Raw genomic sequence first — 16,074 nt, 5'->3', positions numbered from 1 at the left:
GGCGGTCGGCGGGGAGCTGTAACGCGGCCAGCTGCGCCTCTCCAGTCAGGAGGGGGAGGAGGCGCGCCGCGCGCTGCTCCATCGGCCACCCCGAGGCTTCGGCGACCTGCTCGAACAAGGTGATGAAAGCCTCGGGGTCGTCCTGCGGGCCCATCTTGGTCACAGTGAGGGGAGACGGGCCCGCGGCCGGGGCGCTGGTGGACCCCGCCGACGCGAGGAGCCGCCGGAACGCCTCTCGATCTTCCTGTTGAGCCAGCACCAGGGCTTCGAAGCGGCGCTCCTGCTCCGTTCGGAGCGTGACGAGTGCCTGGTGCTGGCTCTGCTGAGCCGTGGCGAGGGCGTGGACCAAGTCCGCGAACGGGGAGGATTCCATGGAGCTGTAGCACTGGTGCTCCACCTTTTCCCGGGTTTCGGCACCACTGTAGCGCGGACAATGCGTGGGTGGAGCACAGAGGACGGCAGGACAACGTTTGGAGGAAGTAACAGTGTATTTTATTAATAAACTTTTCAGTTTAAAAGAACTCGCAGCACACAGACACACTCTCAGCCTCCACTCCCGGGTCGCGCTCCCTCTGCTCTCTCTCAGCCTCTTAAAATAGGGAGCGGTTTACTGGGAAAACACACACAAAACACAGGTTAATTACCGTCAGGTGTAGCGAATCTGCCACTCACCTTCCCCGGCTCCACCCTCCTGTCACAGACCGATGCTTGACCACGCCCCCGCTGCCACAGTTATATCTTTCTAAAAGTTATGAATAGCTTATTTCCACCTCCATACAATCTGAGGAATTAAAAAAGAACTAAAAGCAGATCAAGAATAAAATGCTGGTTTTGCCAGGTTAAAAAAATAATTAAAATACGAGTTTGTAGCTAAAATTTCTTAGAAAAGTACCCACAATCTTTGTTAAGTCAATGACATATGTTTATTGTACCAAGGAAAATGCTGTTAACTATAATTTTATGACAGTAACTGTGTTGTCACCTCATGGTTTGGAAAATTCAGGCACAGTAATCTTTTTGGTAATGAATGCTTAGTGTGATCTGATTTGATATTTGATGCACTATATGGCCAAAAGTTTGCGTACACCTGACCATCACACTCACATGTGGGCCTTCTCCAAATTGTTGCCCCAAAGTTGGAAGCACACAATTGTATAGGACGTCTTTGTATGCTGTGATATTAAGATTTCCCTTCACTGGAACTAAGAGTCCTATCCCAAACATGTTCCTTCACAGCTGTGCAGAAATCAAGGTCCGTGAATACATGGTTTGGAGTGGAAGAACTTGAGTGACCTGCTAAAAGCCCTAACTTCATCCCCACTTTGGGAAATCCCCACAGCCATGCTTCAAAATCTAGAGCAAACCTTCCCAGAAGAATGAAGATTATTGTCAGAGCAAACTGGGGACTAAATTTGGAATGGAATGCTCAAAAATCAGATGTGTTATGGTCAGGTGTCCACAAACTTTTGGCAATATAATGTATCAAGTAATCACTAAGCAGTCATTACCAAGCAGATTTCTTTGCCTGAATTTCCCAGGGTAGCAGCTGATTCATCTCTGTATCTGTGGCCAACAGAATGGAGTGGTTTCACTAATTGACTGCACGTTAATTGAGGACCCCGAAAACACAGATGATGAATGTAAGTATTAGAGCTTTTGATTTTCATCTACCCTTCGAGACAATGTGACATCTATTACCTAATAATGGACTGAAAGTCATTATTATACTGAGTGAAGAACCAGGGAATGTAAGGTTATCTTGGCAAAAACTAAAGTCAAAGTGCTCCATTCTGTGTACATCCACTCAAGGGAGTGACTGGGCTATTCCAGTATGTATCTGTTTTGTGTGCTCTTATACACACTAAAGAACACTGATAGGGCCTGCATATTGGCTGTACTGAGAGATACTTAGTGGTACAAGCTGCTGAAATTTGCATATAAATTAGCACAGAATGCAGCCCGAATATAAAAAATTTTGACACACTGGCTGGCAAACATATGATACTCTGGCAAGTGTAAATTGTATTGATGATATTATGGCACAAATGTTTCTAACCTTTAATGAGATTTTACAGTCGGTACTCCAAGCTGACTGAAGCCATAGCAGTAGGGTGTGGTAACCAGTAGCAGACCATGGAGGCCTTCAGTGGTTGTGGAACCACCTCTACCACATCACACCACTCCACCACTACTCAGCTACAGACACAAAATGTATGCAGACATTGCAAGAAGCCCACCGCCAATCAGATTCAAAATCTAAATATTTCAAATAACCACCAATTACAGTACTGTATAGAAAGTCTAGCACATACAAATAAATTCTCATCTCATCTCATTATCTCTAGCCACTTTATCCTGTTCTACAGTGTCGCAGGCAAGCTGGAGCCTATCCCAGCTGACTACGGGCGAAAGGCAGGGTACACCCTGGACAAGTCACCAGGTCATCATAGGGCTGACACATAGACACAGACAACCATTCACACTCACATTCACACCTACGGTCAATTTAGAGTCACCAGTTAACCTAACCTGCATGTCTTTGGACTGTGGGGGAAACCGGAGCACCGGGAGGAAACCCACGCGGACACAGGGAGAACATGCAAACTCTGCACAGAAAGACCCTCACCAGCCACGGGGCTCGAACCCGGACCTTCTTGCTGTGAGGCAACAGCACTAACCACTACACCACCGTGCCGCCCCAAATAGATTCTGTAAAGCAGAAATGCTTTCAGAAATAATTAAATTTTCTTCTCCATAAAAAATATAAAAATGCAATGAACAGCATTAAATAGGTAGGAAAATATAAAACATAATATAAGGGATATAGAAGATAGGTGGCAGCAACAGCATGACTATAGTTGGAATAAAATGCAGATATGTGCAGTTTCTTGTGCAATATAATACTGTGTAATGTTGGACTGTAGTAGTTGTAGTGAAATTGCCAACATACACTGTATAATATATATTTATAAATATGGGTAGTACAGGTATATTAACAGAAACATAGGGGGTGTGGGTGTTTTACAAACAAGTCCAAGCTCGGTGTTGTCCTGGTTGAGGGCCCCAACGGCCCATGGGAAGTTCTTCCTCATTCTGTCTATGTTGGCCTTCAGAAAGCAGAAGCAAGAGAAGATTCCATTGTTCAGATGGGTAAGGTCCTTCACTATCTTCCTGGGCTTGGTCCAGCACTGCTTGCTGGAGATAGACTGCAGGTCATGGAGCTCAGTGTGGATGGTAAGCACAGCTAACTGCATCACCCTCCAGAGAACTTGGCTATCTTGCTTAGTGCTGTTCCCAAACTAGGATGTGATGCTTCTCATCAGGATGCTTTTGATGGTGCAGGTGTAAAAGTTCCTCAGCACCTTATAGGGCAGTGTAAAGTCCCTTAAGGATCTAAGGTGGTAAAGATGCTGACAGGCCTTCTTCACCAGGGTGTTAATGTGGCAGGACCATGACAGTTCCTGTATTATATGAACACCAATTTACCAGAAACTATCCAATTTCTCTACTGGAACCCCATTGATGTTAAGGGGATGGGAGCTCCTCTCCTGGTTCATATTGAAGTATTTTGTTTTACTGACATTCAAGAGGATTAACATTTAGGTTGTTCTTCTGGCACCAGTTCTCCAGGCTTTTAATCAAGTGGGCCTTCTTGTCATTATTAGAGATCAGCCCCAACACAACAGTGTCATCAGCAAACTTGACCATGGTGGTAGAGTTACAAGTGGTCACACAGTCATAAATGTACAATAAGTACAGCAAGGGTCTCAGGACACAACCCTGGGGGGCTCCAGTGCTGAGGGTGAGGGAGGGTGAGACATGGTTGATCACCCATACTGTTTGTGGTCTGCCTGTCAGGAAGTTGGAGATCCACTGACACAGGGACAGGTTAAGTACCAGGTCCTCCAACTTGATGGTGAGTTTGGAGTGAATTATAGTTTTATATGCTGAAGTAGTGTCAACAAATAGCATTTTAACATAATTTTCCTTCCTGATGTCCAGATGTCTCAGAGCTCTATGTAAGAGGTGTGTGATGGCAGCATTGGTAGAGCCACTGGGATGTATACAAATTGTATGGGGTCCAGGGTGTCAGGTAATGAAGATGTGATGAAGTATCTCATTAGCCTTTCAAAGCACTTCATCATAACTGTTGTCAGGGATATTAGACAATAGTTGCTGAAGCAGTCAGCATGGAGTTTCTTTCTGTCCAGCCTGCAGCTGACTCCCCTGCAGCAGGAGAAGTAATCCATCACTACCATCTGCACCCCCAACTAGTGGACCACCTTGAACTTAAATGGCTGAAGCGCCAGATACCAATGAGTGATCTATACAGTGGTGCTTGAAAGTTTGTGAATCCTTTAGAATTTTCTATATTTCTGCATAAATATGACCTAAATTATCATCAGATTTTCACACAAGTCCTAAAAGTAGATAAAGAGAACCCAGTTAAACAAATGAGACAGAAATATTATACTTGGTCATTTATTTATTGAGGAAAATTATCCAATATTACATATCTGAGAGTGGCAAAAGTATGTGAACCTCTAGGATTAGCAGTTAATTTGAAGGTGAAATTAGAGTCAGGTATTTTCAATCAATGGGATGACAATCAGGTGTGAGTGGGCACCCTGTTTTATTTAAAGAACAGGGATCTATCGAAGTCTGATCTTCATAACACGTTTGTAGAAGTGTATCATGGCACGAACAAAGGAGATTTCTGAGGACCTCAGAGTGTTGTTGATGCTCATCAGGCTGCAAAAGGTTACAAAACCACTTCTAAAGAGCTTGGACTCCACCAATCCACAGTCAGACAGATTGTGCACAAATACAGGCAATTCAAGACCATTGTTACCCTCCCCAGGAGTGGTCAGCCAACAAAGATCACTCCAAGAGCAAGGCGTGTAATAGTTGGCGAGGTCACAAAGGACCCCAGGGTATCTTCTAAGCAACTGAAGGCCTCTCTCACATTGGCTAATTTTCATGAGTCCACCATCAGGAGAACACTGAACAACAATGGTGTGCATGGCAGGGTTGCAAGGAGAAAGCCACTGCTGTCCATAAGGAACACTGCTGCTCGTCCTCAGTTTGATAAAGATCACATGGACAAGCCAGAAGGCTATTGGAAAAATGTTTTGTGGACGGATGAGACCAAAATAGAACTTTTTGGTTTAAATGAGAAACATTATGTTTGGAGAAAGGAAAACACTGCATTCCAGCACAAGAACCTTATCCCATCTATGAAACATGGTGGTGGTAGTATCATGGTTTGGGCCTGTTTTGCTGCATCTGGGCCAGGACGGCTTGCCATCATTGATGGAACAATGAATTCTGAATTATACCAGCAAATTCTAAAGGAAAATGTCAGGACATCTGTCCATGAGCTGAATCTCAAGAGAAGGTGGGTCATGCAGCAAGACAACCACCCTAAGCACACAAGTCGTTCTACCAAAGAATGGTTAAAGAAGAATAAAGTTAATGTTTTGGAATGGCCAAGTCAAAGTCCTGACCTTAATCCAATTGAAATGTTGTGGAAGGACCTGAAGCGAGCAGTTCATGTGAGGAAACCCACCAACATCCCAGAGTCGAAGCTGTTCTGTATGGAGGAACGGGCTAAAATTCCTCCAAGCTGGTGTGCAGGACTGATCAACAGTTACTAGAAACGTTTAGTTGCAGTCATTGCTGCACAAGGGGGTCACACCAGATACTGAAAGCAAAGGTTCACATACTTTTGCCACTCACAGATATGTAATATTGGATCATTTTCCTCAGTAAATAAATGACCAAGTATAATATTTTTGTTTCATTTGTTTAATTGGGTTCACTTTATCTACTTTTAGGACTTGTGTGAAAATCTGATGATGTTTTAGGTCATATTTATGCAGAAATATAGAAAATTCTAAAAGGTTCACAAACTTTCAAGCACCACTATACATTGGCATCTTTCATGCAGTGGAGCCTTTGGAGCAGGGCATGATCAAAACATGGAGTGATAGGGCATCCTAGCATTTAGTATCAAAGAGTGAAGACTGCCCACTTGATGGCCAGGCACTCCTTTTCTATTGTGTTGTACTATGTCTGGCACACTGATTGCTTACAGCTGATATATTGCACAGAGTGCTCTTTGCCCTCCATCACCTGGGTCAAAAAATGGCCCCCAGTCCTCTGTCCAGTGTGTCAGTCTGCAAGACAAAGGGAGAGAAAAGTCAGGTGTCTACAACAGTGGGCCCTCACACAAAACTGCTGTAACCTGGGTGAAAGCCCATTTGCATGGCTCCATCCACTGTACCAGATCTTGTGCCCCCTTTTTAGTGAGGTCAGTCAGCCGGCTAATGATGTCTGAAAAATCAGGAACAAACCTCCTGTAATAGCCTGCCAGCCCCAGAAAATGTGTCTCCCCCTTTTTGGTCTCGGGTCTTAGGCAGGCCGTATTCACTGTAGTCTTATTGATGCACCTGCCCATGATTCAAATGGAAGCCCAGATACCATACTTCCACCTGCCTAATTGCACACTTCCTTGGGTTTACTGTGAGTCCCGTGTGTCTCAATGATCTCATTACAGCCCTGAGATGTTGTACATACCACTGACAATCATTATTGTAAATAATATCATCGAAATAGGCAGAGGTACAGTATATGCACTGTGTGGGCAGAGGATTGTCCATGAGTCATTGAAACATGGTGCTCCAAACAACCCAAACAGAAGGGTGACAAACTAGTGTAACCCAAATAGAGTTGAAAGGGACATGTTTTTTCCTCTGGATATTGGAGGGTATATGCCAGTTATCCTTCATCAAATCTAGTGTTGAATAAAAGCAAGCCATGCCTGACTGACTGAGCAGTTCATCAATGTGAGGCACCAAATATGCATCAAATTTATACACTGTGTTTACTAAATTCTACAGAGAACTGAGCCGACCCATCAATTTTGGGAACCAAAATCTCTGAGCTGCTCCAATCATTGTGTGAGTCTTTGATCACCCCCATGTTGACCATAGTCTTGTTTTCATCAGGAACCACATTTTTTTTTGTCTTTGGGGAGCCGGTACATGCAGCTGCATACCACCACCCCTGGAGGAGTCTCAATGTGGTGCTCTATCAGGTTAGTGCAACTAGGTAGAGCCGAAAACACACTGGAGAATTCCTCCTGTGATCTGGCAACCTATGCTCTCTGGGATGGTGAGAGGTGATCTCCACAGGGGACCGGGATGAATTGGGATGCACTTTTTATACTTACCTCCAGTCTGGCTCATCCCTCTCAGGAACCACCATAGCCAAAGCCACAGGAACCCCCTCTCTCCATGATTTCAGGAGATTGAAGTGGTAGATCTGTATTGCATTGTTAGGGTTTTGCTGGGATTCGAACCTGGTTCGTTGGTGTGATAATCCAGCAAACCCCCACTAGGCCACCAGGGGGATGACTCAAATGCAGAGGCGTGAGGCGGAAGTAGAAAAAGAATCAAAAGGTTTATTTAAACTATATACACTATATACAGGGCAAAACAAAAGACAAAAAAAAACCAAAGAGTATAATCCAAAAGAAAAGCAAAGTGCAAAAATACAAAAGCTAAGAAGATCAAAAAACACAGTACAAAGGAAACTGGAGATAAACATAACAGCACAAAGACTCCGTGACAAGAGGACTGAACTCAGGGGTATAAATAGACAAACTAATTAAGGACACAGGTGAAGATAATTAGGCAATTAACACAAACTCAAAACACAGGAACAGTGGCGGCCTCTAGAGGCCAAAATGAACACGACATGAAAAGGAAATAACAGCGGCCTCTAGAGGCCAAAACAGTCCTAGTCCTAACAGGACCCCCCCCTCTAGGAGCGTCTCCTGACGTTCCCAGGGCGATCCGGATGGGCCGAATGGAAGTCCCGACATAGTTCTTTATCAAGGACATCCCGAGCAGGAACCCAGCAGCGCTCCTCAGGACCATAGCCCTCCCAGTCCACCAGATATTGCAACCCGCCGCGGACCCGGCGGGAGTCAAGCAGGCGATTCACAGTGAACACAGTCTGCCCCTGGAAGATGCGGGGGGGTGGGGGGTTCCTAGGGGCAGGGGCATACGTAGACGTCAGTACGGGCCGTAACAGGGAAACATGGAAAGTGGGGTTGATCCTCAGAGTCCGGGGCAACTGGAGCCGGTAGGAGACAGGGTTCACCCTGCGCACCACCTTGAAGGGGCCAATGTAGCGAGGAGCAAGCTTGCGGTTCTCCACCCGCAGTGGAAGGTCCTTAGTGGACAGCCAAACACGCTGCCCAGGGCGGAAAGCGTGTGCAGGTCTTCTATGGCGGTTGGCCTGAGTCTGGTTGGTTCTGGAGGTCTGTATGAGGGTCTTCCTGACCTTGCTCCAGGTCTTGCGACACCGTCTCACATATTGGTTGACCGAGGGCACCCCCGCGTCCTCCTCCTGGTCCGGGAACAGAGGTGGCTGGAACCCGAATTGGCACTGGAATGGCGACAGCTTGGTGGCCGATGACTGCAGGGTGTTGTGGGCGTACTCCGCCCATGGCAGCCAGGTGCTCCACGATGTCGGGTTATCCATAGCCAGGCCTCGCAGGGTGGTTTCCAGGTCCTGGTTGAGCCTCTCCGTCTGACCATTGGACTGTGGGTGAAACCCAGAGGAGAGGCTGGCAGTGGCTCCGATGACCTTGCAGAACCCGTGCCACACTCGGGAGGAGAACTGGGGCCCTCGGTCTGAGACGATGTCCTGTGGAAGACCAAAGACTCGGAAGACATGATTAAACAAAAGTTTCGCAGTTTCAAGAGCAGAGGGGAGTTTGCACAGTGGTATGAAGCGGCAGGCCTTGGAGAATCTGTCAACTAAGACCAAAATGACCGTGTTACCTTGTGACTCAGGGAGACCCGTGATAAAGTCGACTGCCACGTGGGACCAGGGACGCCGGGGAATGGTCAGAGGATGCAGGAGACCCTGGGGACGCTGTCGTGGGTTCTTGGTTCTGGTGCAAACCTCACAGGACAGGACAAATGACCTTACTTCCTTCTCCATGTTAGGCCACCAGAAGCGTCTTTTCAGGAAGTCCAGGGTCCTCCGAGCTCCCGGGTGGGCGGTGAGAGGGGAAGAGTGACCCCACTGGAGAACCTTGGCCCGGGCTTGATGTGGGACGTACAAGAGGCCTGGTGGCCCCGTCCCAGGACCGGGGTCCTGGCGTTGGGCTCGTCGGACAGCCTCCTCAATACCCCAGCGGACAGGGGCCACAATCCGGGACACAGGGATAATAGGCCCGACTTCATTCTCCCTGTTAGTGGCAGAGAACAGTCTGGACAGTGCGTCAGGTTTGGTGTTCTTGGAGCCGGGGCGGTATGAGAGGGTGAAGTCAAACCGACTGAAAAACAGGGCCCACCTAGCCTGTCGAGGGTTCAGTCTCTTGGCTTGCTGGAGGTACTCCAGGTTCTTGTGGTCAGTCCAAACCAGGAATGGATGTTGTGCTCCCTCCAGCCAGTGCCTCCACTCCTCAAGGGCCAGTTTGACCGCTAGCAGTTCTCGATCCCCCACATCGTACCGGGACTCAGCAGTACTCAGGCGGTGGGAGAAGTAAGCGCAGGGGTGCAGCTTTCCTTCCGAACGTTGAGAGAGCACCGCGCCGACACCACTGTCCGAGGCGTCCACCTCCACGATGAATGGTTGGGAGGTGTCCGGGAGAACCAGAATGGGTGCCGTGCAGAAGCGGTCCTTGAGGTCTTTGAACGCCTTTTCTGCCTGAGGAGACCAGCCATAAGATCCACCTGTCCCTTTGGTGAGGTCTGACATGGGTGCTGCCACAGAACTGAAGTTCCTGATGAACTTGCGGTAGAAGTTAGCGAATCCTAAGAACCGCTGAACCTCCTTAACGGACTTGGGAGTAGGCCAATCCCGGACGGCCAGGGTCTTGGCAGGGTCCATTTGGAGTTGGCCTGTCCGTACAATAAATCCCAGAAAGGAGACCTCGGGAACATGAAATTCGCATTTCTGGGCCTTGGCGAACAGATTGTTCTGTAGCAGCCTCTGGAGAACCTGGCGGACATGGTGGCGGTGCTCCTGCACGGTCTTGGAAAAGATAAGGATGTCGTCGAGGTAGACAAAAACGTATAGGTTAATCATGTCCCTTAAGACGTCGTTGATTAGGGCCTGAAAAACAGCTGGTGCGTTGGTGAGTCCGAAGGGCATCACCTGGTATTCGTAGTGCCCAGACGGGGTGTTAAAGTCAGTCTTCCACTCATCTCCCTGTCGGATACGGATGAGGTGGTATGCGTTCCGTAGGTCCAACTTGGTGAAGACGGTGGCGCCTTGGAGCAGGTCGAAAGCTGTGGACATCAGCGGAAGGGGATATCGGTTGCGCACAGTGATCTTATTCAGGCCCCTGTAATCAATACATGGTCGGAGCCCCCCATCCTTCTTGCCGACAAAGAAGAAGCCGGCTCCAGCAGGTGAAGTGGAGGGTCGAATAAACCCAGAGACCAGGGCATCTTTGAGGTATTCCTCCATGGCCTTGCGTTCTGGCTGAGAGAGTGAAAACAGTCTGCCACGAGGAGGGGTAGTCCCAGGGAGCAAGTCGATGGCACAGTCGTAGGCCCGGTGCGGAGGAAGAACGGCGGCCCTGCTCTTGCTGAATACCTCCTTGAGATCCCAGTACTCTGTGGGAACTTGAGATAACTCGGTGAGATCAGGGGGCTCGGCAGGAGACACAGGAGAGCTAGAGAGCAGACAAGAGGCATGGCATGCAGGGCCCCATTCCACAACCTGGCTTGTTACCCAGTCTATGCGAGGGTTGTGGCGAGTAAGCCAAGGAAGGCCTAGAATAACTGGGAACTCAGGTGAAGGAATCAGGTGCAGGGATATTTCTTCCTTGTGACCTTGAGACTGGAGGAAAACTGGAGAAGTAACTTGGGTGACTCTTCCATCACCTAACGCTTGGCCATCGAGGGCAGACACAGACAGTGGGACTTCAAGAGGTGCAGTCGGAATATTGATGCTTTGGGCGAAGTGAATATCCATAAAGTTCCCAGCCGCCCCTGAGTCTATCAAAGCTTGACAAGAGTGGACAGACTCACCCCAGGAGATGGAGACCGGGATGTAGATTCCTTGGCCAGGGAGTCCGGGAGAGAGGGTAGGCCCCGTCACAACCCTCCCTCGGCTGGACGGGGCGGTCCTTTTCCCAAGAGTTCGGGACATGATGCTCGGAAGTGACCAGGCTTGCCACAGTAGATGCAGCACTTGTCCCTCCTTCTGCGCTCCCTCTCAGATGCGGAGAGGCGAGTACGACCCACTTGCATGGGTTCTGGACAGTCACTGAAGGAGGTAGACGGTCTCCAGGTAGAGGTAGGGAGGCTGGGGGGGCTCAAGGCTTGGTGGCGTTCTCTCATCCTGTTGTCCAGACGAATAGCATGTGAGATGAGGGTTTCGAGGTCACTTGGGCATCCAATAGAGGCCAGACCGTCCTTGATGGGGTCAGACAGACCATGGTGGAAGGCTGACACCAGGGCAGTCTCGTTCCATCCACTTACTGCTGCGAGTGTTCGGAACGAGATGGCGTAATCTGCGACGCTTCCTCCTTGCCGGATGGACATGAGCTTTCGGGCTGCGTCGGTACTGATGTCTGCCTGATCGAAGACCCGAAGCATCTCTTCAGAAAACAGCTGGAAATCAAAGCACTCAGGTCCCTGTCTTTGCCAGATAGCAGTAGCCCAGGCTCGCGCCTTACCAGCTAATAAGGTGATCACAAAGGCAATCTTGCGGCGATCTGTAGTGTAGGTGGTAGGCTGAAGCTCAAAGGTGAGTTGACACTGGGTAAGGAACTCTTGGCACTCACTGTGCTTGCCGTCATACCTCTGTGGTGCAGGAAGGCTGGGTTCGCGAGGTGAAGAAGGCAGCATTGCAGGAGGCACTGGAGCAGGAGTGGGAGCTGGATCAGGAGCAGGAACTGGATCAGGAGCAGGAGATGCAGGCAGAGATGTCAGCTGTGCCAGGGTTTTCCCAATTTGCTGAAGCAGTTCCTCGTGGCGAGCGAGGGCCTCACGTTGGCTGGTGAGCGTACGTCCATGAGCGTCCATGGTCGCTCCGAAGCGTGTCAAAGCTGCCATAATTCCCTGAAGGTTGGCCGGGTAGACAGTTGAAGCAGCCTCTGCTGAGTCGGTCATGACGGAGTCTTTCTGTTAGGGTTTTGCTGGGATTCGAACCTGGTTCGTTGGTGTGATAATCCAGCAAACCCCCACTAGGCCACCAGGGGGATGACTCAAATGCAGAGGCGTGAGGCGGAAGTAGAAAAAGAATCAAAAGGTTTATTTAAACTATATACACTATATACAGGGCAAAACAAAAGACAAAAAAAACCCAAAGAGTATAATCCAAAAGAAAAGCAAAGTGCAAAAATACAAAAGCTAAGAAGATCAAAAAACACAGTACAAAGGAAACTGGAGATAAACATAACAGCACAAAGACTCCGTGACAAGAGGACTGAACTCAGGGGTATAAATAGACAAACTAATTAAGGACACAGGTGAAGATAATTAGGCAATTAACACAAACTCAAAACACAGGAACAGTGGCGGCCTCTAGAGGCCAAAATGAACACGACATGAAAAGGAAATAACAGCGGCCTCTAGAGGCCAAAACAGTCCTAGTCCTAACATGCATTGCCTCTATCCATTCACATGACCTTATAGTCAACTTCTCTGACTTGCTTTGTGACCTAAAATGGTCCTTGCCACTTTGTGAGTAATTTAGAGTTTGATGTGGGAAGTCAAATGAGCACTTTATTTCCTAGTGCAAATTCCTATAGCCAAGCCCCACCTGTTATACAGCCGGGATTACCATTCTTGCACCTGTAGCAAATTTTCCTGGGTTACGTGAGGTGTGTGGAGATTTGCTTTCAGGTCAAGAACATACTGAATTTAATTTTTACTCACAGAATTTCCCTCCTCCCAATTTTCCCTAATGTTGTCCAAAATGCCATAAGGCTAGTAGCCATACAATAATTCAAATGGGGAGAACCATGTGGAGGCTCGTGGAATTTCTTTTACTGCAAATAAGAGGGATTCTAGCCAAATTTCTAGCATTCTGTAAACAAACCTATGAATCAAGTTTTTAAGTGTTTAAATCATTTGACCAGCCCTTCCATTTGCAGATGATACACAATGGTATGAATCAATTTAATCCCCAGTCATTCATACAGTTTGTGGAGTCTTCCAGGTATCACATTGCATAATCCACTAAGCCTATCACAAAGCGATACCCTGATGCAGTTTAATCCAATGGCCCAATGAGATCCATACCAATTCTTTCAAAGGGCATCTTGATCAGTGGTAAAGGGCACAATGGTGCCTTTGGGGTGGCTGGTGGATTCACCCATTGACATTTGCGACATGTGGCACACCACTTGCAAACATCAGCAGGAATGCCCAGTCAATAGAAATGGGACATGAGTTGGTTCAGTGTTTTATCCTGACCTAAACGTCCCACTAAGGGATTATGAGCCGCATGGAACAGGTTCCATTTGGCTCTTTGGTACCAGAAACTGGGTCATTTCCTCTCCTGTTTGAGTGTTCTGCTTGACTTATCACCTATCTTTAATAACTGAAAATATGGGTAGGAGAGTGCAATGTTAGGCTGGAGGTTTTGACCATTGATTACTCTCTCTTGGTCAAAAGTGTGTCTTGATGTTTCCTCTCACAACTGCTCCAATGGGAAAGCCCTGCAGAGAGAGGAGGTGCAGAGCCCTCCTGACCCTCCTTGTCCCTCTGATGCAGAACTGATGCAGATGGGCCTGAGACAGCCTCCCCAGATAATGCAGGATTGGAATCCCCTCAAGTTCCACTGCAACAGGATCCATCCACAAAGAAATGCTTTATTAATGCTTTAAAACCTGGCCAATTGGTTCCTAAAATTAGGGGATGGGTGATGCAAGGCGTAACCGCTGCCGCTACTCAATGTTTTTCTCCCCAAAACTGAAGAGTGATGAGCACCAGCTGATACTTGTGAACATCCCCATATAATAAATTTCAATGTGTGTTTTATTTTCAATTTAAACTTCATTTTCCAGTGATTTTATTTTGCTCTCTGCACTTTAAGCACAAAACTCTGGGTTGCTTACCTTTCTCTAGTTACCGGCTTCTCTTTACAAGAACACAAGAGACACATAAAGAAAATGCCAGTAAACTCCTCACATGTTACCTACCAGCCGCCTCTCCTTCCACAGCTGACACTTGATCACGTGCCTACTGCCACACTATTGTATGGCTAAAATGTAAAGTGTTATTATCTTAGCTCACTTCTTTCCCATAACAAACAATGGCATATAGGGACGGACAAAGGTAAATACAGGTTTTAACTTTGAAATATGTGATTAAAATATATGACTCCAGTAAGTATCTGATGCCAAAGGGATTTTTTTTGATAATTACAATTAGTTAATTATCTGGTTCCAAAGAATTAGTTATTACTAGAAGTGTATTAACTTGGCATTCCAATAACAATTAACTTACACAGCTTCATGCTAAGCTTTCATTATAAAATGATGTTTGTACATCCAAGCCTTTTATAAAGTCCACTCATTAAATATAACCCCAATTCCAAAAATTTGGGGCCTTGTGTAAAATGTAAAAAAAAAAAAGAAAACCCAGAATATGACAATTTGCAAATCTTGGAAATCCTACATTTCAGTGAAAATAGTACAAAGACAACATATCAAATGTTGAATCTGAGAAGTTTTATTTATTTATTTATTTTGAAAAATATATGTTTATTTTGAATTTGACGTCAGTGACGTTTCAAAAAAGTTGGGACGGGGCAAGAAAAGACTACCGTAAATGCTAAAAATGCTATGTAATGCTAAAAAAAAAACCCCTAAGTTGGTTAATTGGCAAAAAGTCAGTAACATGATTGAGTATAAAAAAGAGCACCCCAGAGAGGCTGAGTCTCTCAGGAGTGAAGATGGGAAGGGGTTCACTGCTCTGCGAAAGACTGCATGGGCAAACGGTGCGACAATTTAAGAATAATGCTCCTCAGTGTAAAATTTAAAGAATTTGGGGATCACATTATCTATGGGACATATATCATTAAAAGATTCAGAGAATCTTGAGAAATCTCTGTATGCAAGAGACAAGGCTGAAAACTGACATTGGATGCCTGTCATCTTCTGGCCCTCAGGTGACACTGCATTAAAATCAGACGTGTGTCTATAGTGAAAATCCCTGTATGGGCTCAGGAGCAGTTTAGAAAACCATCGTCTATGAAAACAGTTCATTACTGCATACACAAATGCAAGTTAAAGCCATATATAAACAATATCCAGAAACACTAGCACCTTCTCTGGGCCTGAACTCTTTTATGATGGAATGAGGTGAAGTGGAAAATTGCCCTGAGGTCTGACGAATCAAAATTAGAAATGATTTTTATAAATCATGGACACCACATCCTTTAGGCAAAAGAGGAGAGGGACCATTCGCCTTGTCATCAGTGCACAGTTCAAAAGCCAGCATCAGTGATGGTATGCGTGTGCATTAGTGCACATGACATGGGTAGCTTGTACATCTGGGAAGGCATCATTAATGCTGATTGATATATACACGTTTCAGAGCAATATGCTGCCATCCAGATAAAATCTTTTTCAGGGAAGGCCTTCCTTCTTTCAGCAAGCCAATGCCAAACCCCTTTCTGCACATTAAAACTGCGTGGCTCCATAGTAAAAGAGTCTGGGTACTAAACTGGCCTGCCTGTAGTCCAGCCCTGTCTTCCATTTAAAATATTTGGCGCATTATGATGTGCAAAATATGACAAAGGAGAACCCAAACTGTTGAGCAACTGAAATTGTATACCCTGCAAGGGACATTTCTCTTTCAAAACTACAGCCATTGGTCTCCTCAGTTCCCAAACATTTACAGAGTACTGTTAAAAGTAGAGGTGATGCAACACAGTGGTAAACATGCCCCTGCCCCAATTTTTTTGAAACCTGTTGCTGACATAAAATTCAAAATGAGCATATATTTTTCAAAAAACAATTTTTTCAGTTTCAACATCTGATATGTTGTCTTTGTACTATTTTCAATGAAATATAGGGTTTCCAAGATT

At 46.5% G+C, this 16,074-nt stretch overlaps 1 protein-coding gene across 1 annotated transcript in view; it reads left to right on the top strand.

The window, feature by feature from the left end:
• rasgrf1 (Ras protein specific guanine nucleotide releasing factor 1) overlaps positions 1–16,074 on the top strand; it is a 706,856-nt gene that overhangs the window by 399,121 nt on the left and 291,661 nt on the right. Inside the window, exon 11 of the mRNA XM_060924009.1 lies at positions 1,577–1,640. Coding sequence (XP_060779992.1) covers positions 1,577–1,640 — 64 coding nt within the window. The remainder of the gene's footprint in view (positions 1–1,576; positions 1,641–16,074) is intronic.

The sequence above is a fragment of the Neoarius graeffei genome, chromosome 6, assembly GCF_027579695.1.
Source record: "Neoarius graeffei isolate fNeoGra1 chromosome 6, fNeoGra1.pri, whole genome shotgun sequence".
NCBI classification, from domain to species: Eukaryota; Metazoa; Chordata; class Actinopteri; order Siluriformes; family Ariidae; genus Neoarius; species Neoarius graeffei.
This window is presented reverse-complemented; position numbering and strand designations above follow the sequence as displayed.